Source organism: Lontra canadensis, unplaced genomic scaffold (genome assembly GCF_010015895.1).
Source record: "Lontra canadensis isolate GAN:19392208 unplaced genomic scaffold, GSC_riverotter_1.0 scaffold17, whole genome shotgun sequence".
NCBI lineage: Eukaryota > Metazoa > Chordata > Mammalia > Carnivora > Mustelidae > Lontra > Lontra canadensis.
In genome coordinates this window covers 19,967,565-19,995,005 of record NW_022631011.1, presented here as the reverse complement: position 1 = coordinate 19,995,005, position 27,441 = coordinate 19,967,565, and the positions used below count along the sequence as shown (strand labels likewise).

At 37.7% G+C, this 27,441-nt stretch overlaps 1 protein-coding gene across 4 annotated transcripts in view; it reads right to left on the bottom strand.

Annotated features, from left to right (window-relative positions):
- ZNF521 (zinc finger protein 521) overlaps positions 1 to 27,441 on the bottom strand; it is a 273,940-nt gene that overhangs the window by 117,998 nt on the left and 128,501 nt on the right. For 3 of the 4 annotated variants that reach the window (XM_032859736.1, XM_032859733.1, XM_032859735.1), the window contains one exon: positions 11,345 to 11,429. In XM_032859736.1, coding sequence (XP_032715627.1) covers positions 11,345 to 11,429 — 85 coding nt within the window. The remainder of the gene's footprint in view (positions 1 to 11,344; positions 11,430 to 27,441) is intronic. The other variant, XM_032859734.1, reaches the window with a different exon arrangement.

The window sequence follows — 27,441 nt, the reverse complement described above, 5'->3', positions numbered from 1 at the left end:
AAAAAAAAAAAAATTGGGTTAATAGAATTTTTACATATACTACGTTAAGATATTTCTAACTGAAACTATGCTATCTTTTTTAAAAAGTTAACTGGAAAATTTTTTGCCTGTTCTGGTGGGCAGAAAGTAAGAATTCTCTCTAAGATATTTCTAGTCACAAGGAGACATACTATAGGCTAATTTAAAGAAAACTCCCTTTCCACTAGAGGTTTGCAGAGCATACATTTATCCTGTAAACACTGTAACAATGATTATCTGTCCTCCCCGTTCTCAGTGGACACTCTTGCTTTTGAAAATGTCTTGTGGTGACTTACTAAATTCAGGCTATTTCAATTAGTATTACTGCACATTAAAAATTAATTGCATTACTGAGTGGATTAAGGTTTAAATTTCAATTCTACAGTATGTGCACTAGAAATGACAGCTAAAAATCAATGCTCTTTGGCCCACAGTCGGAAGTGTGTGCGGTCGAATAGCACGGAACTGGCGTCACTGGCCAAGCAGTTTTAAAAGACTTGATAGTTCCATGGAAGGTGTGTCAGCTCTAATTCTAGATTTTAGTTTGAATGCTGCACAGGAGCCCAGCCTTAGGAAAAGAAAAAGAGACAAACAGCTGCACTAACAATTTGGAAAAACAAATGGGCCCAGGTACTAAAATTATGACAATAGAAAGATTAACAGTCGCCCCAAATTCGCATATAATTATCCCTAAACTAAAACCCTGCTCACAATTCTGTTTAATAAGGACAGAGGTTCTTCACTTATATCTATGCTGGGTTTTTGTTTGTTTGTTTGTTTGTTTAGATTTTATTATTTTTTTATTTGACAGACAGAGATCACAAGTAGGCAGAGAGGCAGGCAGAGAGAGAGGAAGGGAAGCAGACTCCCTGCTGAGCAGAAAGCCTGATGCGGGGCTTGATCCCAGGACCCTGGGGTCATGACCCGGGCCGAAGGCAGAGGCTTTAACCCACCGAGCCACCCAGGCGCCCCTATGCTGGTTTTTTTTTTTATTAGTTATTGGGGAACAGTAGTTGGTTGGGGGCAGGAAATAAGCGGTTTTGTATAGAGATGTTACTAACACATGCAATATTCATAATGACTTTAATCTGTGTTTTCAGGAGATCCAAGAAGACACTGCAAACACAAATCTTTCCCTTACACAGCAATCCCCTCTCAGTACCCCCCCCACCCCGTGTAAATTATTAAACCTCTTTGGGGGAAGGGACAGATCAGCTGATCATCCCGACTGCAAATTTATAACACCTACACAAAATGTTTGAGAAGAAATGGGTCACTTTCATTCACAGTAAATTTGCTCTTCTAGGAAGATGAAGATGAAGAACATTACGAATGAAGTCAACAGAGTAAAGTAGCATCAATAAAGAATCACAAAGCCCCCAGGATATCTGAGCTTGGAACTGAACGGTGATTGGTATGCGCCTAAGAGGAAAAAATGATGCCTGCAATGTTCCTTAAGATCCCCTCTGTGCTGCACCGGTGGCCAACAGCAAGTTCGGCAACAAGAGAGTAAAGAAGATGGGAAGTAATAATAACAATAAAAAGAATAATCTGGTGCAAATGGACCCCAAGGTGTAGTAGCCATCCCCGTGCGACAATCGCCCTTCATTGCAATTTACTGATGTTGCTTCATTACAATACAGCATATAAAGGGGTGATGTGCCAAGTGCACTATTTAAAGCGACCTGCTCTGCAGCAGCACCTACCACCCTGGCAAGCACTGCTAAGGGAGGCACGTCAGATGCTCCAAAGTGAAATTACCTGTACAAAGATTCAAAAGAGGAGCAACGTGTGCACATCGTGGTGATAAATTTGAGGCGAGGAGGATAAAAGGGAGCAGGGGAAGTGTCTCCTTAGCGAAACAGTAAAGGCATCTCAGACGGATCTGAATTAACGGATCCTTTGCAAAGGTAACAACTTGTGGCTCTGTTAAAAGGAAAAGATAATGAATAGGACGGTTCCTGTTTGAAAGTACACACTGGCTTTCGGTTGCCTATGCCTCGTCTCCGTAAGATCAGCTAAATGTCTGCAGGTGAGATGCACCTTCAGGTTCCTATTATTACAAGCGAAAAATGATTCGTTTTCGGAGTATTGCCTGCTGTAGTTGAAAGTCTTACTTTTCAGGCAGCGCCCAGAAGGTGACGAAGCAGTGCATTAAGGGGAAGAAAGAGATTCCTTCCCCACCAAGGATCACTGAGTATGTCATTGGTTAATTCTTGCTCTGTGCTCCTCATTAGCATTACTCTCAAGTTTCTGGTTATCATATCCGAAATATTAAGACATAATAACTACGAAGGTGCAGATAATTGGATATTAACCAGAACATACTTGACTGGGCAGGAGGTAGGGCCCTGCTTAAACTAATCCTGAAATATATTAATCACCAATTAATGAAGGGGTTTCAAATTCATTTTCTATTAGAGAACACCTCCGAGTATCTAAGCTTTTTCTAACAAAATGACTTGGAATAACAGGGTAGAAATAAGGACTATGACCATCTGATGATGTCTTGAATTAATTCCTTACAGCCTGTTGTCAGGTAATCATGAAAACTAAAGTTAAAACCCTGATTACATTTTCAAAGTCTGATGGGAGGAAGAGGGGACACTTTTCAATGTTCAGGGGCCTTGGTTTAAATCCCAAATTTATCCCTTTAAGTGGCAGAGCCATAGCTAAACATTTCAGCAGAGAGCTGTCACAATATTATCTGGGTCTTTTAGCCTAGGCAGACCTCTAGACCTCCAACCAAACAACAGATGTACTCTTAAAATATAAAACCAATTAATGGGAGCCAGAGAAGTCCAGTCAAACCATGCTTTATACACAGTAAATGTAAGTAGTGAGAAGTTGATGAATATATTAAGGGATAAAAATCTTCACTACTTGGTGGTTGAAAAGTCATTACCGCTTAGATGGAAATAAAATAATGTCACGAAAAGAACAAGGGGAAAAGAGAGAAAGGAAAACAGGAAGAGGCATGGAGAGAGAAGGAAAGTCCTATTTCTATACAATCCACATGGCTGTGAGGTTGACATTATAACTATTATATTATATAACTATTCTATTATAACTAATAAAACAGGCATTCTATTAGTTATAACAGTGGTTATAAAAGCTCCCACTAAGCTCCCTAGAAAAAAGCCTCTGCCCATACTCCCTGGGTTAGAGAAATGGCCACAAAAATGCCATTCATCTTAAGGAAAAAAAATAAAATAAAATCTCCAAGTACATTCCTGTCACAAAGGGATTCTAGTATCTTTTCATACTTAAAAAGTGTAGCTCCCAGATACTCTGAAAATGACTTCCATTTTTATGTCAGAGAAAACCATGTTTGGATTAATGCAATGTAAGCAAGAGATCGAAGTGACACCAATTCCTCTGTTTTTTTTTTTTTTTTTTCCTGACTTTATTCACTTAATTTTGATGAAGACAGCAAGGAAACTCCTGTTCTCTCAGGGTTGGTTTTTTTTTTTATTCTGTTGTTTACTGACTTTAATTTTAATAATTCTTAAATAAGCACTTACAGCAGATGAACTCAGATACGCATGCAAGTAGGCCCTTTTATCAACAATTTTGCCATAGAAATACACAAACATTTCAATGGCTCTTCATTAGCAAACAAATCAACAAGTGATATTTTAATGCATGACTTTATTCCATCTCTGTGGGGACTGTAGTTGAGAGTGTGATGTACAGTACAGAGAAAGGAATCATCAGCCACAGTGTCCCAGGGCTCTCTCCATTGAGGTCTTCGAAGCCTCTGCTTAAAGAGTGCATTTAATTGACTGATAGACAGTAGCTTCTTTGTTCACAGAAGACAGCGAAGTAATGGCAGCTTGAAAATCGTACCATCTACAGGGTCTCCTGAGACCAGTAACAGGGGGATATGTGTCAGGAATAAATAAATAATCTAATTATTAAGCCACTTCCTGTCAAGTTAACTCCAATTTGTTGGCTTTTGAAGGCAACAAAACGAGGCATTTTTCCTCATTATGCTTCTCTTTTTATACCAGTGGTAATCACAGGCGGATTAAAGGGTGCCTGATTGGTTTTTTTGTCAAGGAACTGAGAAGCAGCCAACAGTACAGAAAAACAGAGTTGGGTTTAGAAGAAATTTCATGCTTGTCTCCTTTCCAGCTCCCTAGCAGCCCACACGGCCGCCCCATACAGAGCTGCCAGCTGTACAGCAAATGTGTACCCCTCCAACTGAGGCCTACCGGGCCACAGGCGCCATCCTGAGAGCTGCGAGATACCTTGCAATCTTGGCAGGTAGCTACTGCTGTCATAGGCATAATTCTAAAGGTGACCTACGAAACCCCATCAGCTCACCAAATGCAACAATATGAGCAGCTGAAGTTCGACACCCACTCTCCATATTGGCTCCCTTTCTTTTGTTTGCTGCTACGAACGGCCCAGAAACTAGCAAATAACCTATGGAAATGGGTCCGCAGAGACCTTCTCCTTTCGTGCATCCGAAGGAGCTCGTGGAAACAGGCTGGCTGCGGCGTGTCTGTGTCAATGGGCGTGCATGCGTGTGTGTGTGTGTGTGTGGGTGTGTGTGTGTGGGCGGTTGGGCGGGGGTCTGTCTTTTTGGGTCAACTGCCCGTGACTTTCAGTGCCCTCCGTTCAGAAATGTTTTTGCAGACTTCATTCAGAAGAGGATACCCACGTTGGAGAATGAGCCCACGGAGCAGGGAGCGAAAGGCGGATATACTTGCTGCCTGCTCTCCCAAGTCCAAAGGTGAGGACAGACCCGGAGCCAGAAGCCCTGCCAGTGGGTCTCAGGCGGTCCCATGAAACCATCCATCTGACACAGACTCTCTTCCCAGCCTCTCTGTACGGAGCCCAGGAAGGAAGGCTGGCATCCAGGAATTCGGCTTGCGAACAACATTCTTCCGAGGCCTCTTTAAGGGCAGTGTGTTCTCATCAAAAGTCACAAGAAACAGAATCTTCAATCTGTCTGCGGACTGGATCAGAACCCTCCGGCTCAGGGAAAACGAATATGGACAGAAATGGCCGAAGGGGCCTTCTAAGGGGCTTGTCAGCTCTGCTCACTGCTAGTATTTTTTTACTCTTGTAAATCCAAGCTGCTAGACGTGGGCTAAAACACACCACCAGGCCAAACACCCCTGATTTTCTTTTAATAGCTTAACACCGAAATGGAAGAAATGGGCTCAGAGGCTTTCTTTCAAATTTGCTTCAGAAATAAGAACCCGAATCATGAAGAGGAGCCCTTAAAAACGATCTTATTCCAGAAAGATGTTTTTTGTTTCGTTTTGTTTTGCTTTTTAAGTCTCTCCCCCCCTTCTTTTATCTGAAAATGTCTTTGTTTTTAGGAAACCTTTTCCGAGGAGAGGCTTGGTGCCACGTTCCCGCGGCCCCACGTTGCACTCAGTAAAACAGTGGCGCTATGTTCGATTTATGCCTGTGTACGTCCTTTCTGAATACATCTTGAATTTTTGTTAAATTGCGCAGATAATTAAACCCTCTTCATATTTACAGTCTGCTTCATTGGTACCATGAATTCCGTTTTCAGTGACTGTCTGCAAATTCCCTCTCTGAACAATTTCATACTAAGCAATAACACTTCATTTTACATAAGTTTTATCTGATGTCCCCACACAGAGCTGCCAGCTGTACAGCCAATGTGCGGTTCTCAAACTGAGTCCTGCCAGGCCACGGGCTCCATCCTGAGATCTATCAGGCACCTTGCTGTCATTGGCAAGCTTTCCCTGCTATCACGGCGACCATCACTCCACACGGCACACAACTTAAAATCATCTGATTATTAGAATTTGTGGCCCACACTCCATTTTATCCTTTATTTAATCTATCCCCAGATCACACATTTGTTTAAATGTTTTGGCTGGTTTACAAATCATGCAGCCATCTGCACAGTAGGTGTGACACCATTTTTTTTTTTAGACAAAAGTTACGTTACAAACAAAGATAAAGTCATTTGAAATGCTTTGATGTTTGTTATTCTGCCTGGTTCACTTGGACCAACTCTAAGAAATAAATAGAATTATCTGTGTAAATCGATGAACATCTATGAAAAACAACACCCAGCAGAATGCCGAGCTTGCTCCATTACCTACGTTAATATCATGACAGCTGAGGAGAGATGACCTGGCCCACTTCTCATCTCTCCTGTACAGATGGCTATTAAAGAGAAAGTATCCCTTTTGTATGGTCCATGTAGAAACCCTTTATGGGCTTTTCAAATAAGCCAGCATTGCCCACATGAGGGTAGCTTTCTGTTACCATTAAACTGCCCAGATTTCATCTTTTTTAATCCAGCTCTTGATGAAATAAGCCAGTATTTCATCATATTTAACACCAAATGCTTGTTTCTTCATTCCCTGAGTTTTGTAAGCCATCAAATGATGACTTAGAATTCAATAGTCTTCTCATTTAGGATTAAGGCAAACTCCACAGAACCTAATGACTTTGGGTTTCTTAGGGTAATGCCGATACACACACACACACACACACACACACACACACACACAGAGACACACATTATTGTTGAGTCATTTCTGTTCCTTAAAAAAAAAAAAAACAGCCAATGAAAGCTAAGCATTTAAAGAGCAACACAGCCCTTTATCCTCCTATGCAGAGATCGCTATCTTTGGATATTTCCCCTTAAGACATATAAAATCCAAAACCACTATAGACCTCAAAATATTGGTTTTAGTCTATTGTAGAGCAAGAGCACTCAAGCTGAAATGTTTCAGAAGTGATACTGAATGTCACAAAACTATAATGAAGATTAGTCACATAGCACACCATCCACCAAAGAAATGGAAGGAAAAGAATGCCATTTGTGACCTTGGGCCTCCAACAAATTGCAGAACACATGAATGTCACTTGCCACAAGAATAGACTAAAAATTCACGCAGTGCACAAACCTGATTTATGCATTCTTTTTGCCTTGACATCAGTGATGTATATCACATGGTACATAACACATGGGGTATACATCTTCCCAAGTATCCCGCAGAAGACTTGAATCTTTTCGTGGTCTTTTAAAAATTGTAATTCAGAAGCCCTGAGTATTCGAGATTTGGACAAAAAGAGTCAATATCTTTCCATCAGGGTTTTCCTATTAGTTGTCATTTATAGTTCCAATTCTAGTTGTGCTTTTCCAAGAGAGAAATAAATACGTTTGCTTTCCGCAGATACCCTTAAGCATCACTCTTGACCTTGTTAGGACATGTCTATTTGTGGATTTCCCTTTTTTTTTTTTTTTCCCACAAAACAAATTGGATACAAATTTGCCATTGTAACCCTGATCTTTTGGATCAGGTGAAAAATACAAAAAACCCAAAGCTTATTAAGGAATCATTTCTAAGTTGGTCTTTAAAAATATTTCTTAAGTACATGGTTTATACCCATTCCCTTCATAGTCTCCATCTGAGAACCTGGAAAGAGAGGCTTGGAAATGGTCATAGCTAGATCCTGACCCCTCGTCCTCCAAAGTCCATGAGTGTAGCAATCAGTTCCGAGGATAATGGTATTTCTCCCCTTTGATCATTTCTTTGTCAAGCTGACTAGCCCTCGATGGTGAGAGTACTGCCGGTTGTCTACCACCAGCCGCTTGCAATTTGCTCACTGTGTTTCATGAGACACAGTTGTTTGTGGCTGTTTGGAACACATTTGTCTCTTTGGGGATTTAGATGCTAGTTGCAATGCCAACCTCCATAGTGATCGAAATTTCTTTCTGACTAAAATAGATAATTAGAGGCTGGTAATTATTGGTCAAGAATTATCAGAGTGAAAAAATTAAGCTTCTCATAAATAGTTCTTGGCAATGTCATCTCTTTATATTATCACATGCCTAACAGCCCTTTATTCAGAGCACTTACAAATTTACTCTACTGCTGTTGAACCTCATAATTTTATATGAGGCAATTCCTTTGCTGGGTTAAACACATTTAAAGTCCCTGGTTTCATCTCTATCTGTGCTAATCCATACCAAATAATAATAACAACAGAAATCTCAAAGAGGAAAATAACCATAAATATTTACTATGCTGATAGAGACGGGGAAAATGAGTTAAAAGACATAATACACAATGGCTTCTTTCTGTATGCTCGGGTCAAAAGCCAACATAAACTATGTGAAAGGAACAAAGGAAGACAAGAAAAAATTTCTCATCTGTGCAGACTTGAAAAGAGGGAAATCTTTTCCCCAGGAAAGCTGTTACAATGTTTTGTAGCTCTTTTTGTGCGTGTGTGTGTGTGTGTGTGTGTGTGTATAAAGAAGAAAAGAAGCCCCTAAATGGTCACTGGTCTGATTTCTTACTGAAACTGTGTCAAAATGTGGTGGAGAGTGAGGTTTTCTTTCTTTCCTTAATAGACATAAGTCAAATCCCTGATGCATTTTTATTGAGTAATTATTCCTGCGACTCAGACCATGTGTCCACACTTAGTTGCAAAAGGGCAGTTCAGCAGTGTCTCCAGGTGTGTACCTGGTAGAAACATTGATGGTTTTCCTTTCACAAATGTCCCTGGCCAACAGCCTGAGACCAGCACTTCCAGAAAGAAGCATGGAGGTTGTCCGACATTGCGACTGCGTTAGACACATGTGCTACAGAGGAGCAAACGCAAATGACTTGGTTAAAGAAGGAATTTAAAGTTACACCTCGTTGGGTCATCTGCAGACCTCGTTCTCCATCAGGTGACATAATCCTTCCTCCAGACTGATTGAAATGTAGAACGAAATCTGCAAAAACACTGTATGCCCTCTTAACAAAAAGAGTTAAGAGGCTTTTCAGATAGCCTCTAATCCTTCTTCCCTGCTAAATGTCTAGTTGAGATTATTTTTTGATTAGACAAAAAACATACAGACACACACAACCTAAAAATACCTACCCTCAATGGAGGTATTTTAGTCAACAAAATAATGCTGCCTGCCTCATTTGAAAGCCTAAGTATCACACTGGGATTTTAAAAAAGGATATCTTAGCCTTTGTGACATCCTCCCATTATGCATTCTCTTTCTGTAGATATTAACAACACGACTGGAGTTTAAGGACTTGGATGCATGGTCAACAGATAAAACAATTAAATGGATGCTATTCATTTGTTTAGGCCTCAAGTGTGAGAGAATTACATATTTTATTATTAAAAATAGCATGAATATTAAATAACTAGGCCCTCTGCGGAAAGGAATAAAATTTGCTTCTCTGATGGAAGGTGAATTGTTAAATGCTCAGATCCCAAGAGGAACTGAGTGTCACATTAATCCACCATAAGGTAGAGGGAGAAAGCCCTGGGAACACACTAATGTTGCAAGAAGTATAAGGGAACTACAAAAGGAAAGGTATAAAGCAATTTGAAAAGAAGGACAAACCAACGAATGTTACGGCCAAATGATACTAAAATTGGAAAATCACAATAGTCCTCTCATCGCTCAACATTCAATTCTGATCTGACATATTCAAAAGACATGAATATCATGGTGAAATTATATTCAGTTTGTTCCTCTGGTTCCCCGGGCTAAATAATAAAGTCCAGAACCAAAGGTAAGTTTATGTAGAATAAAACCATACAGAAGCAGGGCCGACATTTTGCTAAATTTTCCATCAGGTGCAAATTCTGAGAAATGTTTTCACTGAAGCCCACATAAAACTGTAGCATGAAGCAGAATCGTGAATGACTGCCACCAATAAACTCTACTCCAGAAATAAAGAGATGGAAAATATTAGCATTTATCATGGCAAGAAGTATTCATTCTTCCTAACCCATGTCCCACTCCCTCCCCGAAAATAAAGCAGTTTCAAAAGTTTATAAAGAATATCTGTTTGGAATCCAAAATAGAAGAAAATTGCAAGGAAACACATTATTCAAATCTCTCTTACATGTTGTTGTTATCTGCTAGACACTCAGTAAAGTTGTCACTGTTATTCTACCACGTTGGAGAATAGGATATTGAATGCATAAGAAAATCACTAATAGCATCAGTACTTAAATCTGGAAAATATAGAGATAAAGTGATCAAAATGTTAGCTGTTGTGTGCAAGTTCCACTTTGCACAATTCTGTACTTATGTAAGCAATAATCCTCCTAAAGACCCATCATTTGAAAACCATAAAGCAAATTCTATTGAAAAACTATTAATCAATTTTCTAACACGCTTTTGAATTTATCTTTATTAATTTCTACAAGAGCATTAGGAGTTTTGATACGGTTTCTTTTAATGATCAGTAATGATAGTTGGAGCCACACTTCTACTGAGCATTCCTAGAATGCTTCTGATTAGTGTATAATAAAACTTGTTTACCCCTGAAAACAAGTTCAGAGTCTAAAAGCTGAATTTTCTTTCCTGTTTTAGAGTTTGGTAATAGGAGAGCATGAGGTTAATTGGGCTTTTTAGTATTATATCACAATTATTTATGGTATTATAAAATACCATCAAATGAGGATGAAATAAAAAAAACACTCATAGTATAAAAACACAAATGAGTAACAAAAATAGCATAAAGTAATAACAATTGTCATTTTACTAGTTGAAAAAGATCTGCTTGATAAAGTTTAATTGGCTGGTTAAACTCTTAGTGTTATTACCAAGTACTTATCAAATTAAAAAACATAGGAGGTAACCTCAAAGGAATTAAGGGATAATGGGACAATATGAATAACTGAAAAAATTATCCTTTTAGCTTGAGCCCATATGATAAATGCAAAATCCCTGAAAACACTGGCCGAGAGTGACTACAGAGATCTTCACCCAAACAGCTTTCATAAAGATGTGTGTAAAATTTTGGAGGGAAATAAAAAGTGATTACTGAGTTCTTTACATGATCTTTATGATCATGATTATTTCCACGCCGTTGAAACCATACATATAAAATGATCTTATGGCAATTTAAATTATTTATGTTTCCCTATCACAAAAACTCACCACTTTAGATTTTGATACAAAGATGCTTAAGCAACACACAGCAGTGCCATTACCATAATAACTTCTGAAATTAAAACCTGTCTAAAACTCTATGGAAAGCTAACATCCAGTTCATTAACCATTCCTGTTAGTTTTCAATAATGCAAAAATGATTAGAAGTTTAATTTGTTAATCACCTGTGTTTTGACTGGCAGTAGATATACAATCCTCTGCAGAAGTCTAAACTAGCCCTTGCAGAAAATAAAATGTGCTAATGTCTTATCAGGCCTAATAATAGTAATAAAAATCAATCATGCCTAGGTAAAACATTGATGGCTGAACAATTAATTCATCTTTAACTCTGTTTAATTATATAGGCATTGATATACACAAGGAGGAAAAAAAGCCATCTGTAATAAGGCTTAGAGTGTCACTCACCAATCATGTGATTTGCAACATGAACCTGAATATCCCATTCATTGTAGAAAACCATCTGACACTTGATGCACTGATAGGTCTTCTTCTGAGAAAATAAGTATAAATAGAATTACTTAGATGCATGCACTTTTTATTGTTTTCTTTAAGAACAAAGACAAAAACAAAAGCCCAACCCTACCACAACATTTTTTTGAGATGCTGGTCTTTTTTTTTTTTTTTAATATTTTATTTATTTATTTGACAGAGATTAAAGTAGGCAGAGAGGCAGACAGAGAGAGAGGGGGAAGCAGGCTCCCCGCTGAGCAGAGAGCCCGATGCGGGTCTCGATCCCAGGACCCTGAGATCATGACCTGAGCCGAAGGCAGAGGCTTAACCCACTGAGCCACCCAGGAGCCCCGAGATGCTGGTCTTAACCTGTGTTGCTAACCAAGCTGCTGTGTGTGTGGGTCTGCTGGAGCCAAGTTCCATGAGTGGCTCACTAAGACTTTGTGGTTTGATCTCAACACTATACTTTAGTTACAAACAGTTGGAAGAAATGGAGGCACATAATTATGGAGTAATATATTTTTAAGTTAGATTCCTAAGCACAAAAACAGAAGTTATCATTAGAGAAAATTCTGGAACACATGGCTGACTTTCAGAAACTGATGTCTTTGTAGATACAGACCAAAATGTCTGTGAGTCACTTCTAGATATCCCTTAGTAAAGTGGCCAATAAAATTTGCAGGATCTAGCTAAGACTCGGCGATTATAATTCTAAGCTGAAGTCTAAAATTTGGATGTTTTGGAAGTTGTTAAACAGTAGCCTTTAAAGACATATTTTCTCCTATAAAGACATCATACCATACTGAACATTCTAACATCCTTTTATCATTTTACATTACAGTCCTGGCAAGTGGAGAGAGCAGGATTTATTAATTCTTGAATCATAAATAAAGAAACTGAGGCCCAGGGAAGTAGAAAGATTTGCCTGATGCCAGAGAGCCCTAGAGCTGAGAAGAGAAATAAGTTCTCTTGATTCTAAGTGCTAGGCTATCAGATAAAAGCAGCCTTTATGACTTCACATCTTTATCATTGTGTCCCCTATATGGCTCAGTACATATTAGAGGAACTCAATAAATAAAGTATTGGTTATGTTTTCCAGAACACAGCCACATAAACTCCTTTACTATGAGACCTGATACTTACAATTAAAAACCATCTTGGAAAACAAAATAAACCATTTTGAAATCTCCCAAATATGAGAAAGTGACATTTATAAAATGACACTTTGTTAAGGCATTCTTATAGGATTATCATTTCATTTGCGGTTGTATAAAATTGTTTTCACTAATGGAAGCAATAAAAAATATCAGTCTGTAAATTGCCATTAATTTTAAAGAACTCGACAGAATCAAAGTCAAGCACAAAAATTTAGCGTCACTTCATAAGCCATTAAAATTACAAATGCTGTTAATGTGAGATTTTCTTAATTATCGTCACTTAACGTAGTATTAACTTCTGCAACACAGGATAGTAGTATTCCCCGTAAAGCACAGAAGAGCTGGCCTATTTCCAATGGAACCTTTCTAAATTATCTAGTAGGCTTTGTCCATTAGGCATATCGTGAATTGAGTGTGTTGAATCTAAATCTAATACCGAGTTGAAAACCCCGACGATCACCAAGGAAGATTTACTGCGCTGAGCTGTTTACAAGATGCTTTTGATGGTGACATGTAGAGCAACATGTGTTGCGTAAATAACATCTATCCCTTTTTAAACAATATTTCCCTTTAGAACTAGTTAGAAAATATTTCTGACTCCCAGATGACCTACATTATATATTGTTTATTAGCATACTTCTAGCATTATTCCTGATATGTGACCTTGCTGAAAAACAAAGAAACATAAACTTAATGGCTAGTCTTTTCTCTTGTTAGCACAGTAAAACATACAATATGTCGAAAACTGTCTCCAAAAATGATGACTGATGGATATGTTGGTGGCGTATACTAGGACTTTTTTTCTCCTGGTCTAATAATAAAGAATAAAATCACTTGACAAGCCAAAATAATAAAATACCAGCACTTACTACTACCTTCCAAATGAACTGACATATCTGATGATCTATGCAGAGAAGTTTTCTTTTATCACTGGAAGAAAATGCTTTTGTCACTGCTGATAATTCAAATACTAATTCTACTCTTAAGACAGTGTCTAAAATGTTATGTTCTATTCTTATTAACGAAGTGATGTTCTTATTTATAAGCTCCTCGATTTGGGGCTGAGTGAAGTAAGAATTTCATGTCATCAAAAACAATGTACCAAGATCTTAAAATGCTGTAGTTTGAACTTTGCCTCTGCACACAGCCCACACTTCCCAAATACAAAGCAATGACATGTAAATTGGGATGTGTTGAGGTGTTCTTTTTTCAAAGCCATGATAGAAAATTCATTTTTACCTTCTATTTCTTTTCTAAAAAGGAATTTTAAATGACCTTTAAAGCATCTTTATTACAATTATAGACTCTTAGCAAAATATGTGAGAGACCCCTGTGTACCCATATACCATCTTTGAGTAAAGTGATTATAACCTCTGAACAGTGCTGGTTGGCCTTGGGGAGCTCATTTCCTTGGAGCTAAATCCACTCCAGCTCTGTACGGCTGAGTTTGTAAGGGACTTCTTCCTAATTCTAGACCTAAATCTGCTTTTCTGCTACTTTCAGTTATAGGTCCCAACTCTAGGCTCAGGAGCTACAAAGACCAGGTCGGATCCCTTGTCTAAAAAGATAATCACGTTACCCCTTTTTCAGACTGAGAACAGAGGGATGCTATAAGAAACACTTTGAACAATTTTCACCATCCTGGTTCCTCTCTTCCAGGTCAACCTTTTAAGAAACAGAAACACAAATGAAGCACAATACTCCGGGGTTGTCTTGACCCATAAGGAGTACAGGAGGACTGTCACCTCCCTTAGGACAATGACTTCCATTTATATAGAAGACAACAACAACAAAAAAGTCAAGTGAGATCATTTCTTCTAAAAGCATATAACAGTAGAAACAGAACTTCCATTGTTTGGGCCCCAGATTGGCCTTTATCAACGCTTAAGTTGTCAATTTACTTGAAATGCTAATTTAGTACAATTTTTAAAAGAGACTTTTTTTCATTAGCCTTTTTTAATGTGCTACTTGGGAGTGGGGTTGTCATTTCCTGATTGTTCTCTTTTGTTTTCTGATACTGATAGATGTAATTATCAAGGATACAACTTTTTCCCAGCACCTCATTATTTTTGATTGATTTTGAGAACAATTTAAATGTGCCTTTTTGACATTCTTGTTTTCAGTTATACTCTGGTTAAGGTACTCAGAGACTTTCAGAAAAGAGCATCTCATAAATTAAAAAAAATGATTAGGATCTTTAATAATGTATACTTTAAAAAAAATATTATTCTGATTAACCCCTCTCCCCCCCTCAAACTACATTCCATTAGGACTTAGGCTTCACATTGAGCCTCAGCAAGCAAAAAATAACATAAAATAATATATACTTTGCAGTTATAAATTGCTTTGATTTTTTTAAACAAAAAAATCTGACTATAAGAAAACTGACTATAAATAAAAATCATTGCGTTCATAGTAACCCTTAAGACCAGAAAAGGGAAAAAAATCTTAGTTGCCACCATTGGAAGTGACTATTACATAAATCTTTTATTCTGAAAATTAGTAATTAAAGGCACAGAAGCACTAAGCTTTTTTAGGAGGAAGTGTAGTTCATGCCTATTTGATGAGGAAAAGTTCTTTAGGAAAGACTCTCTGTAGAAGGGAGGACAGAATTAGAAATCCACCATTTTGCAATGTCAAATAAAGGAGCCCAGGATACTCACTAATGAATGCTAAAACTCTTAAGAGAAAGGTTATTCTGGAGATACTCAATTTTTATCCTTTAATAAGTACAAAGAGAAAGATGTACCTTTACAGTGGATTTATTTGGGAGTAATTACTGCAACCAGACTACTTAGCTTAATATTACTACTAATAAAATAGCCTGGCATTATGTGTCTCTCAATGCATTGCAATATGGAGTATAGTACATCATAATAAAGTACTCTCATCTATAATGTATACCTGAATCTAATCAAGCTTTTGAACAAACAGTCCAGTTTTCAGGAAATTCAGGGACAGAGGAACAAGCAGTACCCGGGGGGAGGGGTGTACACAGATCCAAAATATTCTTCAAAGTCAATCAAAAATATTCTTGGCCTGTTATCTTCAAAAAGCCAATGTCACAGAGCGGGGAAAAAGGTGGGAAGATTGTTCTCCGGTGAAAGGGACTAAAAGAACAACTAATAAATGTAGTGTGAGTGTAAAAGCAATGTGTGGATTCTGATTTGGGGAGAAACAGCTAAAAAGGTTTCTGAAGAAATTGAGGAAAACTGAATTTCAGCTGGTTATAAAATGATATTGGGTAATTACTACTGTTAACTTTCTTAGATGTGACAGTGGTATTATGTTATGTGGATAAATATACTTTTTGTTAGGGGAGACATCCTGGATATTTAGGGGTGAAATGGCATGATGTTTACAATTTACCTCCAAATATTCAGAAAAAAAATAGTCAAATACAGATAAAGTAAATGTAGTTAAACGTTAGCAATTATTAAACCTAGGTATATGCTTAAATATTTTCATAATAAAAAGTGGGAATAAATGGATAGAATTATTCATAGTATGTCATTTTTTTAAACACTAAACATAACCTGATTAAACCCATCCATTTGGTTCATTTTAAACCCCCACACTTGATGTACACCCAAAACAATCTGTGATGAGTTGTTACAAACACCTTTGCAAGTACTTTTTTGTATTTTTTGTGAGGGTTTTTCTTGTTTACTTGCTTTTTGTAAATCTAATGTATAAACTCTAAGAGGTAAAAAAAAAAAACAAACCATAGCTTACATTCATTTCTATCATAAAGAAATAACAGTTTCCTCGAATTGTCTATAAAGTCTATAAAGAGCTCATATACATAAAATTCACTAGCAACAAAACTGTAAGAGCTGATGAAGGAGGGATTATTATCCTCATTTACAGATGAAGTGACATGTACTAATTCGTTCGGATTATGGATACTGGAACTAAGTCTGGTACCCCACCCTGCCTCCCACTTACTGGGTTTTAGCAGTTTATACTGTGATCATTTGCAGGTAAACATACAGCAGCATTTTAGGTACATTTTGAAAGAAGACTCCTTACAATTGTGTGCTGCTTTGGGCTTTGACAATGCCAGGGATGGTATAAAAGTGAGAAAACCCTCCCTAGCCACCTTCAGCATAAGCTTCTAGTACCAGGCCCTTGACCAAAATCCAGAGAGCGGAAATGGCTTCCAAGTCCTCTACTGGACTTCAAGATTTTCTCTTCTCTCTCAGTGTCCTGAGATTTTCTTGCCATGTTCTTAACCATGTATTTTTGTTTACTAGTCCTACTAAAAACTGAAAGAACAATTTCAGACAAGAGCTTATGGTATGTCTCCAATCCTGAAAAATTTCTGCTGTTGTTTGCTTCAGTTTTCTTCAGTTTCTATGTGTCTCTCACACAGCCTCCATTCATTTCCACTGGAACTCCAATTAGGCAAGATTGGAGCATCTGGATTACACCTCTATGTATCTTAACCATTTTTAATGCATATTTTAGAAGTCAGTTTGTCCCTCTGTTTTGATCGAGGTGACTCTGCACTCTTACAAACCACAAGTTCTCTCTTCACTGGTCTCCAGTCTACAGTTTATCCTATTTATGGAAACTTTTACTTCAATGACTACTTTTTATTATTACTTTTTATTTCTAATTTTAAACACAAGTGCTCTTGCTTTCTTTATACTTGAATTTACTTCATAATTTGTCACTCATTTTGAAGTAGAAATCATACTTTCATTTATCTTTCTGAGCTTCTAGACATACTTATTTAAAGTCTTTGTCAGACTGGTCCATTTAATTAATTTTCTCTGGAGTAGAATCTTGGTATCATAGCAGCTGCATTTTTGTTTTTCTGTGGCTTTTATTTTGGAATCATTTACATATTTTGGAATCTTGGCTTGAAGCCCTTTGCAGTGAAAGATTCTTTTTTCTATACACTCATTCTTCCATTGCTAATAGTTTTGCCATTGTTTCTACCAGCCTATCTCAGACTCCTAGACCAGGCTAGGTCTCATGAGGCATTTCCTGTATATCTGATGTGCTACAGGGATGTAGAGGACATTGCTAGTTGAATCACAGAGCCAGCAATAGCTAATTCAGTTTTAAGTCATAAAAGTGTATCTTTCTTCTTACCCCTTTAACTCTCCAGCTAAAAAATTCTAATACCACGTATAGATCAACAATAGAATTTTTTTTCCCCCAGTCTCCTATTGTAAGCAATGAAGTTTCTCCCTTGCCTTGCTTGAAGTAGCAGGTTTAGGTTTGTCCCACAGAGATTAAATCTAATTACCACTTCTGGAGTAGAAGCAGAATCCTGGTTTCAGTCCTAACCACTTCTGAAATTTGGCTTCTGGATCTCAAAGATGGAGAATTGTTTTGAACCTGACTGTGTCCATTTGGTTATCTATGTTTTATCTATGGTCATCATATGTTTAGAGTAACAAAGCATGATGTTACAGAATCATTTCTCAAGGATGTCCCAGAGTTCAGCCCCCTCTATATCACCAGCCCCAAATGTAGACAGTGGCTATGAAAGAAAAGCCAGTCCCAGATTCAGTCAGGACCCTCTGAAATCAGGATGTTGTTTGTAGCATTAATTACGCTACAAAACAATCCACTCCCAACATATCCAGGAGGCTTAATAGGAAAGCAACTTTAGAATCTTTTTGCAATCAGTTGCTATTCTGTGGCTTCATCATTTAGTTGTGTGACAAATCATTTAATGACCTTGAGTCTTAGTACCCTTCTCTGTAAATTAAAACTAATAAAACTTACATCTTAAGAGCTGATGTGAGAAGCAAGTGAGAACTATGCAAAAGTGCTTAGTACCACGCCTACCATGTTGCATGCCTGCATTAAACAGTAACTACCTTTATTACTCTTTACTTGACAGGTTATTATGGAGACGGAATGGAATACTATATAAACTGTCTGACACAACAAAGTTGCTTGTCAAAGTTTAATTCTCACTCTTTTATGTGGACTTTGAAACCATATTAAAATTTCTTCAAGCTAGAATCGACTAATTTAAATTTTATGGCAATTAACATAAGGTTAAACAAATGTTTGTTAAATAAAGGTTTAAAAATTAATAGCATAAAGAATATCAGAAATTGGTGACAGGGTTAGGGGGTGGGGAGGAGGAAGACAGAGCACGTAAAAAGGTAGTTAGGAAAAACAAAATGGAACAAAACAAAACAAAAAACTCTTTTCAAGGACTATAGCACTATCATTCTGAGAACGAATACATTAATTACAAGTGAGACACATATTTAAGATCAGCAGCACCTTTACTTGGCAGTATTTTGTTGGCAAGCAAATGAATATTATGTGTGAGCGAAAATAATAAACCTACAGCTTTCTACAAATACTCAGTAGTTCAGACATTTTACTAATTTAGTTTGGATAACTTCCAAGTAATTCTGAATTTGTGTGAAAATAAGTCAGAACAGAGAGGGGGTGGAAAAAGGTGAAAAGTAATGGGAGCTACTAATGAGGAAAAGTTCGCCTGAGTAATTCACTGAAAAACACCAGTGTGGATTTTCTGTAGTGTGCTCTCATGGTAGTTAAAAGAAGGACACTATTGTCTTACAGATGTGGTTAATGTCCTGAGATTAAAGACCACATAGCCCTTTGTGCTAAGGGCTCAGTAACCAAGAGATATTAAACATGATTCCTAAACTCAAGGAGTTACAATATAAATGGGGAGAGAACACACACAAATATTAAATGGTTATGTAAGTATTCTGCCGAAATAACATGGCAAAGCAGTTCAAGACCAACCGCCCATCAGTGCGCGGCAAAGAGAAGATCGCTAAGACACCTCAGATGGGGACAGATGAACTTGGTCCACAAGGGTCAGGAAGAATTCCCTGGGAGAGGAAGGACTTTATCCGAGATCTGAAAATGGGAACATTTTCCCTGAAGTCAAAACTGAGTTACAAAGTTACTGAGTTACTTGCCAGGCAAGTGTTCACACTCAAATGGGATATTTGGTGGAATGAGGAAGGCGATTCTGAACAGAAGCAGGGCAAAATAAGATTGCTCTGGCCAACTTTGGGCAGGAAAAAAGAGGAGACAGACAAAAAAATAGAAGATTTTTGTTTTAAATGACTAAGTTGCAATTTTTTCTTTTAACTTTAGACAAACCCTGCATAGGCCCCTTGGAATCTGAAAAGAAAACATACTTAGTTTTTACAAATAAATCCAAATCGCCGTAAAGATACACATTTAAGCTACCATTAACTTTGAAATCGTGGGTAAAAAAGCCCAACCATTTTTTCCCCACTTTTCTTGGGTTCTTTTTGAATAGTAAATAAAATACCTTTGTAATTTATAATATCTTATTTTTAATAGTATCATCAATAGTCAAAAGCTAGAAAACAATTGAGATTAAAAAAAAAAAATTCTGGCTATTACTCTCTAAAAAACAAAACCCAGTGTCAAAAATGGAGTAATTACCATGAATCTGAGCCTAAGTTTTCCTCACGGAGAGAGATGCTTTCTTAGCCTTATTCCTCTCCACTCCTCTTATTTCTCCTGATTCAGAATTTGGAGGCTCTTCTGAGAGACCTAGCTTATTTCCTCCACTACACAGGTCACTGAGACCCTCTGGGCAAGAGATCTTTGTCTAGATGATCTCATTTAATAGGATGTGTTCAGTTGCTGTTTATTCTGTGCCACAGCAAATGTACATCAGTAGATCTCCTTATAGCGTTGTCTATAAAATGGGCAGTCAATACATTTCGGTTATTGACTATACAATGGACTAGTGAGGCACCCCACACCCAGCCCCTTCATTCCTAAGCTGCTACCTACACCTTGACTATTTCTGCCTGAAAACTTCTCTACCCTCAACCCAGCACCAGAAATCAGTGAATTAGAAGAGACTGAAAAACACAGACTAAATTGACGCTGTAGTAAAGGTTAAAAAAAAAAAATCGCTGGAAGCATGAGTTCAGTTCGGACAGGAATTTGCTTCTAGTTACCACTGGTTATAATATATTGTTTGTTCTTAGTTTGGAAGGATTTATGATTCATAATAGATTCGGGTTAACTTCCTATATTGCCCGTTGGTGTACATTCATATCATCCAGAAAGCTAAGAAATTGGGAGTGGGAGAACAAGAGTTTAAATAATCAGTTTTTATAAACATAAATGAGAGGAGGAAAGGAAGGAGTCAAAATTTTTGACTTACACCAAATTATAGTCTATTTTTCCCATCAATTATTCCAACCATATACTGATTTTTTTCCACCTTAAAAATCTGAAACCTCCCTTCTGCCTCACTGTTGTCAGATTGAGGAGGTGCGGTTGGTGGATATCAGGGATACCTAGCTGAAGAAATGAAAAACTAGGAACATTAAGTAGAATCTTCCAACATCATCAAACCACCCTATGTCCGCAGTGATCCAATGCTGAAGGTTAGTAATATGATTTATAATCCTCCCAAAAACATGGAGGAAGTTTCATGAGCGAGAAAAATATATTTTGGAATCCATTAAGAAACATTTTCTGGGGGCACCTGGGTGGCTCAGTGGGTTAAAGCCTCTGCCTTCGGCTCAGGTCATGATCCCAGGGTCCTGGGATCGAGCAATCCCAGGGTCCTGGGATCGAGCCCCACATCGGGCTCTCTGCTCAGCAGGGAGCCTGCTTCCTCCTCTCTCTGACTGCCTCTCTACCTACTTGTAATCTCTGTCTGTCAAATAAATAAATAAAATCTTAAAAAAAAAAAGAAACATTTTCTGAAGTGTGTAACTTCTGCCCCCAAGGGAAGTTTTGTTAATACTTAATGAGTACTTGTACCATTTATTAGAGACTCACCATACGTATCTAAAGGATAACATAGAGAAGAAATTTTATCTAATATTAAATCATAGAAGTTTCTTTTTGATTCTCTTAGAATTCATTACATGTTGTATCAGAATTATTTCAGTAAAACTGATTTATCTCCTCAAGGACTGTAAGCTCTCTAAGGGTAGGTGGAGGGCTCTGTCTTACCCATCTTGTTTTCACCGCAATTTTTAACATCACTCTTTCCACACAATAAATTAGTGTGTGAAGGAGTCATACTGGTTCATTGTACAATAAAAATCTTTGCTTCTTCCCTCTTCCCTTCAGATGAAGGCTCCTGTGGAGTCCTGCTTATTCTCCTTTGTTTATATTTCCCTGGTCTATCCTTCTAGCTCTTCTTCTGTCAAAAGAATACTTCATGTTTTGGCAGTTTTGTGTCTGTCGTATCCATACAATGTCTTTGTCTTAGTTTTGGGTCATTTCAGTTACCCTGTATGTGCCCAAATTACCTTGTCCTTTATTACTCTTGTTCCCACTGGAGCACCCTACCTCCTGTCCTCCTTCTCAGCTCTTCGTCTTCTTCTCTTTTTTGGTTCTGCCTTTCACCCTGCTTTCATTTTGCGTTCCGCCTTCTCTCGTCCATCCCTTCCATTCGAACAGCTTTCCTACTGAGGCATGTCAGACTACCTTTCTCGTCTCTTTCAGATTGCTTCTAAAACCCCCACCTGCTCCAAAAAACTTGTTAGCAATTACACCCACGCAACTCTGCGGGTGTCTCGTTGTTTGTACTCTTTGGCATTAAGTTTTTTTTTAAATGGAGTTGTGTTTCCTTGACTTTTTCTTGCACGTTTTTCCTTGACGGTTTCCTTGACCATTTCTAAATCCTGCTGTGTGGCTACAACATATATAAACGTGAAAGTGACCAAGTTCTTTGAGCCCCTTGTTTTAACTGAACTTATTAGGATATGTAAAACTCTTCCTCATTCATCATTCCAAAAAGCCTCCTTTAAAATGAAAGAATAACATGTCCCCATATTCTTTATATTTTCAAAGTACTAGTACGAGCTTAGACAGAGTAGCAGTTCTAGAACCGAAAGGGACGCATGAGACTATCTATCTCAATTTCTTCATCCCAAAGAGATAAAGTATCCTTGTCTGGAATGCACAGAAAATGACCCACAGAGCAAGCGTCAAACTCCGGATGGCCATAAACACAGCCATCCTGTATGGGGGCGGGGGGGGGGCGTGCATTTACCAAAAGGAACCGCTAACACTTGCCAGTTGGCTCTCCATTGTGCTTCCAACTTGAGACTCCTCTTAGCACTGGACCACGTCTCCACGGCTAGTCCTTGCTTTCTCTGTGGGTCCTCGCTTCCCAGTGTATTCTTTCAGCATGGAATTCACTATGTTATATTCAAAACATCTATTTGCATTATATTCCAAGGCTTCCTGTCACTTAAGGACCAAGGTCTTATTTCTCCTTCAGCTCCAGTACCCAGTGCACTGCCTGACAGGGTTTATTTGTGAAGGAGTGCATGAACTATACAGAAGTGAATTGATTTGGGCTTTTTATAAGTATACCCAAGAGTAAGTGTTTTCAGGGAAATTTATTGGGGGGAACCAGACTGTTGCCACGAAACATACCTACATTCTGCATCACACAACCACATAAGACCTTCCAGTCCCCCTTCAGATTATCCCAGAAAGATTAAACTATAGACTTCAAAAAGCTCTCTCTGCATAATCCTTATTGATAATATATTTTACAAAGCTACAGACTTCCCATATAAAAAATGTCCAAGAATGTAACCTGAGAAAATATGGCGCCCTTTCTCAACAGGACTTCTGCTCCATAAGAACACCTCTCCACAATAAAGAATATGAGGGGGAAAGTGCTAGGAAAAGGATTATAATATCAAATCCGACATTTTTTAGAGGATCTGTGCAAGGCAAGCACTGTAATTTCTTTTTTAGACGTTCCTTAACAGTCCGGGTGATAAATCAGTCATTATTTTAAAAGACATTTTAGAATTTTATTGTTGAATATCCTTACTAGACCTTTGAGAATATTCCTATATCTAATCCTGCCAACTCCTCACCATCTTAATATGTATATGATTCACTATTTGAGGGTATATTTGATTTTTGGAGGTTTAATTCTTTGCCAAGAGAAACATGAAATAATACTTATCTGCTCGTCACTGTGGGCCCAGTGTCTATGCACAATGTATGTCATAGGTTTGAAACTCAGTAACTGTAGAAGGAATGAATGCACTAGACACAAATTGATCCAAATTATATAGCATGCATGTTATGGAAGGTCTGTTTTCAAATTATTTAAATTTGGTATAACAAAATTCTATCAATCCAGACCCCTTCATGGCGCTGAAAGGATCTGTCTCCCACCAAAATGATGTCAATTTTCCAATCCTAGTAGGTCTAGCCATTAAGCTTGGAGGGCTTCCTGCCAGCTACCTCATTTATCCATTTAGTCTTGCCTCCTGTCTACCTTTCCTCCTTGCTTTCTGTTCCACCCCTTACTTTTTTTTTCTTTTTTCAAGAATGATCTTTGTTAAATATGTGGTCCCTATTAAAATTAAATTCTGTTATTTCTGGACATGTACTTATCAAGAAATTTTATTACAGTTCATTTTGCTTCCTTACTGATATCCAAACTTATAAAGTACCCGAGATGATCCTTAGACTTAACTTAAAGGGAAAATGTTAACATCAGACTTTGTCAGGTTAGGGTTACCAGTAGCACTTTGATTTCTAAATCATAGCGGATCTGTGCTTTGAAACCTCTCTCAATCACTTACTTATTAGTGATTTTTAAATATAGCATTCTATTCTAAAAATAAGGGGTCATGCATCTAAATGACGAGTCCTATCCAAAAAACAAAAACAAAAACAAAAAAACACCCCACAATATTTTCACCATTTTCCTTTCTGCAGAACGTAAATATATTTGATCCCTAGAGAACATTGCCGGTGGGTTTCAGGCAAGCAAATAATTGCTTTTTAAAATTAACTGCTTTTCACACTATTCACTTGCTTCTTGAGGTTAGGGGGAAATGTCTCATTTTGGGATTCACTTAGTATGCCTTTCATTTATAATTTTTAGTTTTCTTATATATTATTTCCCCAATACTTTTTGTGTTCCCTTGTTCTCCATGATGTTTCAACCCAACAGTACTACTGAAAATCTTCCATGTCTTATCTACAATTGCTTCTTCTACCTATGAACTCATCTATTTACATGTTTTTGTTACCTTTTGTATTTATTGTCACCTGACACGATCTCTGACCTCAAACAAATAATGTTTTTGTCTTTGTAGTTGTTACACTCAGTCTATTCTTTGGTTTTCACTGCTTCTAGGTTTGTTTTACTATTTTATTATGATTTTCTATTTCCCCAACTTTGTGGAAGTGTGATGACTTAGTTCGATTCATTAACCAAATAATCCATAGATTTAGCATTAGATGAAATGATCCTAGATTACAATAATAAGTTAATTGAAAACATTTTATATACAAATTATATGAAGGTGTGCATGCATGCCTGGGGTGTGTGTAGACTTACCCCTGGATAGTACAGAAGTGATGTACCAAATGCAACATTTGCTGGGTGCTCCCTGTTTGCTAAGGGCTTTCATACATACATATACCATTTGCTCTTCACAGTAACCCTATAAAGCAGGCAAAGTATGGAATATGCCCATGCTAGCAGTGAAGGAAGAGAAGCTGAGGAAGGACTGGTTAGATGTCAAAGAAGGTTCTACCAACTGTTATTTGCATTCTTTTTTTTTTTTTTTAAACACAATATTTTCTTCTCCTATGTTATGCGGCCTAAGTTTAAACTCCCTACACCTAGAGTGGCAGTCTCTGAATAACAAAAAACTTTCAGGCTCCGCTGAAGACCGACTTGTGTCATATAATGTTTAATTCAACAAAATAAATCATTTGCCTTGATATGGGGACTTCTTACAGGATCTCACCTGCCATTCAATCTCTGTACAATATGAATTACATACAATGTCACATATTTATGAGGAGTCTAATGTCCTATTTATGTGTGGTTGGAAGAAACTGTATCACCATTTAGTTCTCAGAGAAATGTCCCCTTCTTTGTTTCTGTTTAAGCACCAGGTTTCAGACATTTACGAATGTTTATTAGGAACTTCTCCTGTGTAAGGAACTCTGGGGAGAAACATGCAGGATACCCAGCCAAGCCCTGCCTCCACCCTCTCGAACTCCCTGTGCTCCTGCCATGCTGGCCCCGTGCTGTTCCTGCAGCCAGCCAGGGACACTGCTGCCTCGGGACTTTTGCTTTGGAAATTCGTCCAATCTGTTTGCTCTTCGCAAAGATATCAGCAAAGCTAACTCCACCTCATTATTTGCTACCTCTTCTGAACTACTTTAGTGGTTCTTCTATTACGGCGCATATTCCATTCTCATTTATAATATAGTTATTGTTATATATTAATCTTTCCCTAGTAAACTATACACCCTCAGGGAACCATACTGGGGAGAAAGAGGTGTATTCAAAAGCCCTTACTTGTGGGCACCTGGGTGGCTCAGTGGGTTAAGCCTCTGCCTTCGGCTCAGGTCATGGTCTCAGGGTCCTGGGATGGAGCCCTGCATGCGGCTCTCTGCTCAGTGGGGAGCGTGCTTCCCCCTCTCTCTCTGTCTGCCTCTCTGCCTACTTGTGATCTCTCTCTGTCAAATAAATAAATAAAATCTTGAAGAAAAAAAAAGCCCATACTTGTATAATGTGCATCCTCTTTACAAACCTGATAGCTTAACGTCTTGTACATAGCAGGAAATTAATAAACCTGTTATTTTAAGTTGAAGTGCCAAATGAGGAATCAAAAGTTAATGCCATAGGCTAATGTTCCCCAAAGTGTGAGATATGTACCACCTTAACTGGAATGTATGGATACTGTTCTTTCTGATTACACAAAGGAAATACGTCTCACTGTGATGCTAATATGTCTTTAATACCTCTACAATACTTAATAAATCTTCTGGTAACAACAAAAGAACAGTTTCAGGCTCTTAGCTTTTTGTAAGTACAAGTGTATAGCTAGAATTTTTAAAACATTATTTGGTATTAATCATATTAGTATGTTATCTTTTATTTAAAGTGATACTGATTTATACTTATGGTTCTGATTAGTTCTGATTTTTATGTTAAATATTAAATGCCTACAAAGAGAATTTATACCATAAATAATGAAGAGTAATAATTAAACAAACACCTGTGTGTCCAACTTAGCTTCCTGTGTTCTTTCCAGACAACCCATTACTCTCTGTCTGAATTTGCATTTCCCATACTATTAGTAAGGATAAATATTTTCACATGTTTACTGAGCCTTCATGTTTTCCATTTGTGAAATGCCATTTCGTGTTAGTTTCCCATATTCTAATTTGTTGGTTTGTGTTTCCTTACTGATTTGTGGCTGTTTTCTACATATTTAGGAACTAATAGTTTTCTCAACCACGTGTTATAAATGTTTTATCATCTCATAGCTTTCATTTTTGCTCATTCTATAGTAACATTTAGTAAACAACTTATTATTTTTAAGGTAGAGGAGCATATCATTTGCGATATTTTATTTGTCATTTATACTGTCTGGGCACTATTTGAGATAGCATTCCCAACCTAAGGTCATACGAATATTCTTCATATTTTTCCTAAAAGATTTACAGTTTTGTTTTTCACACATTTTTACACATGTGAGCATTCTATTTTTATTTTTTCCATCTGGATAATAAATTGAATACTCCGTCGATTCCCTCACTTATGTGCAAAGATGGCTATAATCTATGTTGAATTTTTATGTGTCTGGTATCTCTTGGAGAACCTTTATTGTGTCCTGTGGACTAATCCCACACCATCCAAATTGCTGCAGATCATTATCAATCACCTGCATGGTAGCACAGATCCTGCTCTGCTTGTTCTTTTCCTTCAAGGGAATCTTTTTTTTTTTTTTTTTTTTTTGACAGAGATCACAAGTAGGCAGAGAGGCAGGCAGAGAGAGAGGAGGAAGCAGGCTCCCCGCCCAGCAGAGAGCCCGATGCGGAACTCGATCCCAGGACCCTGAGATCATGACCTGAGCCGAAGGCAGA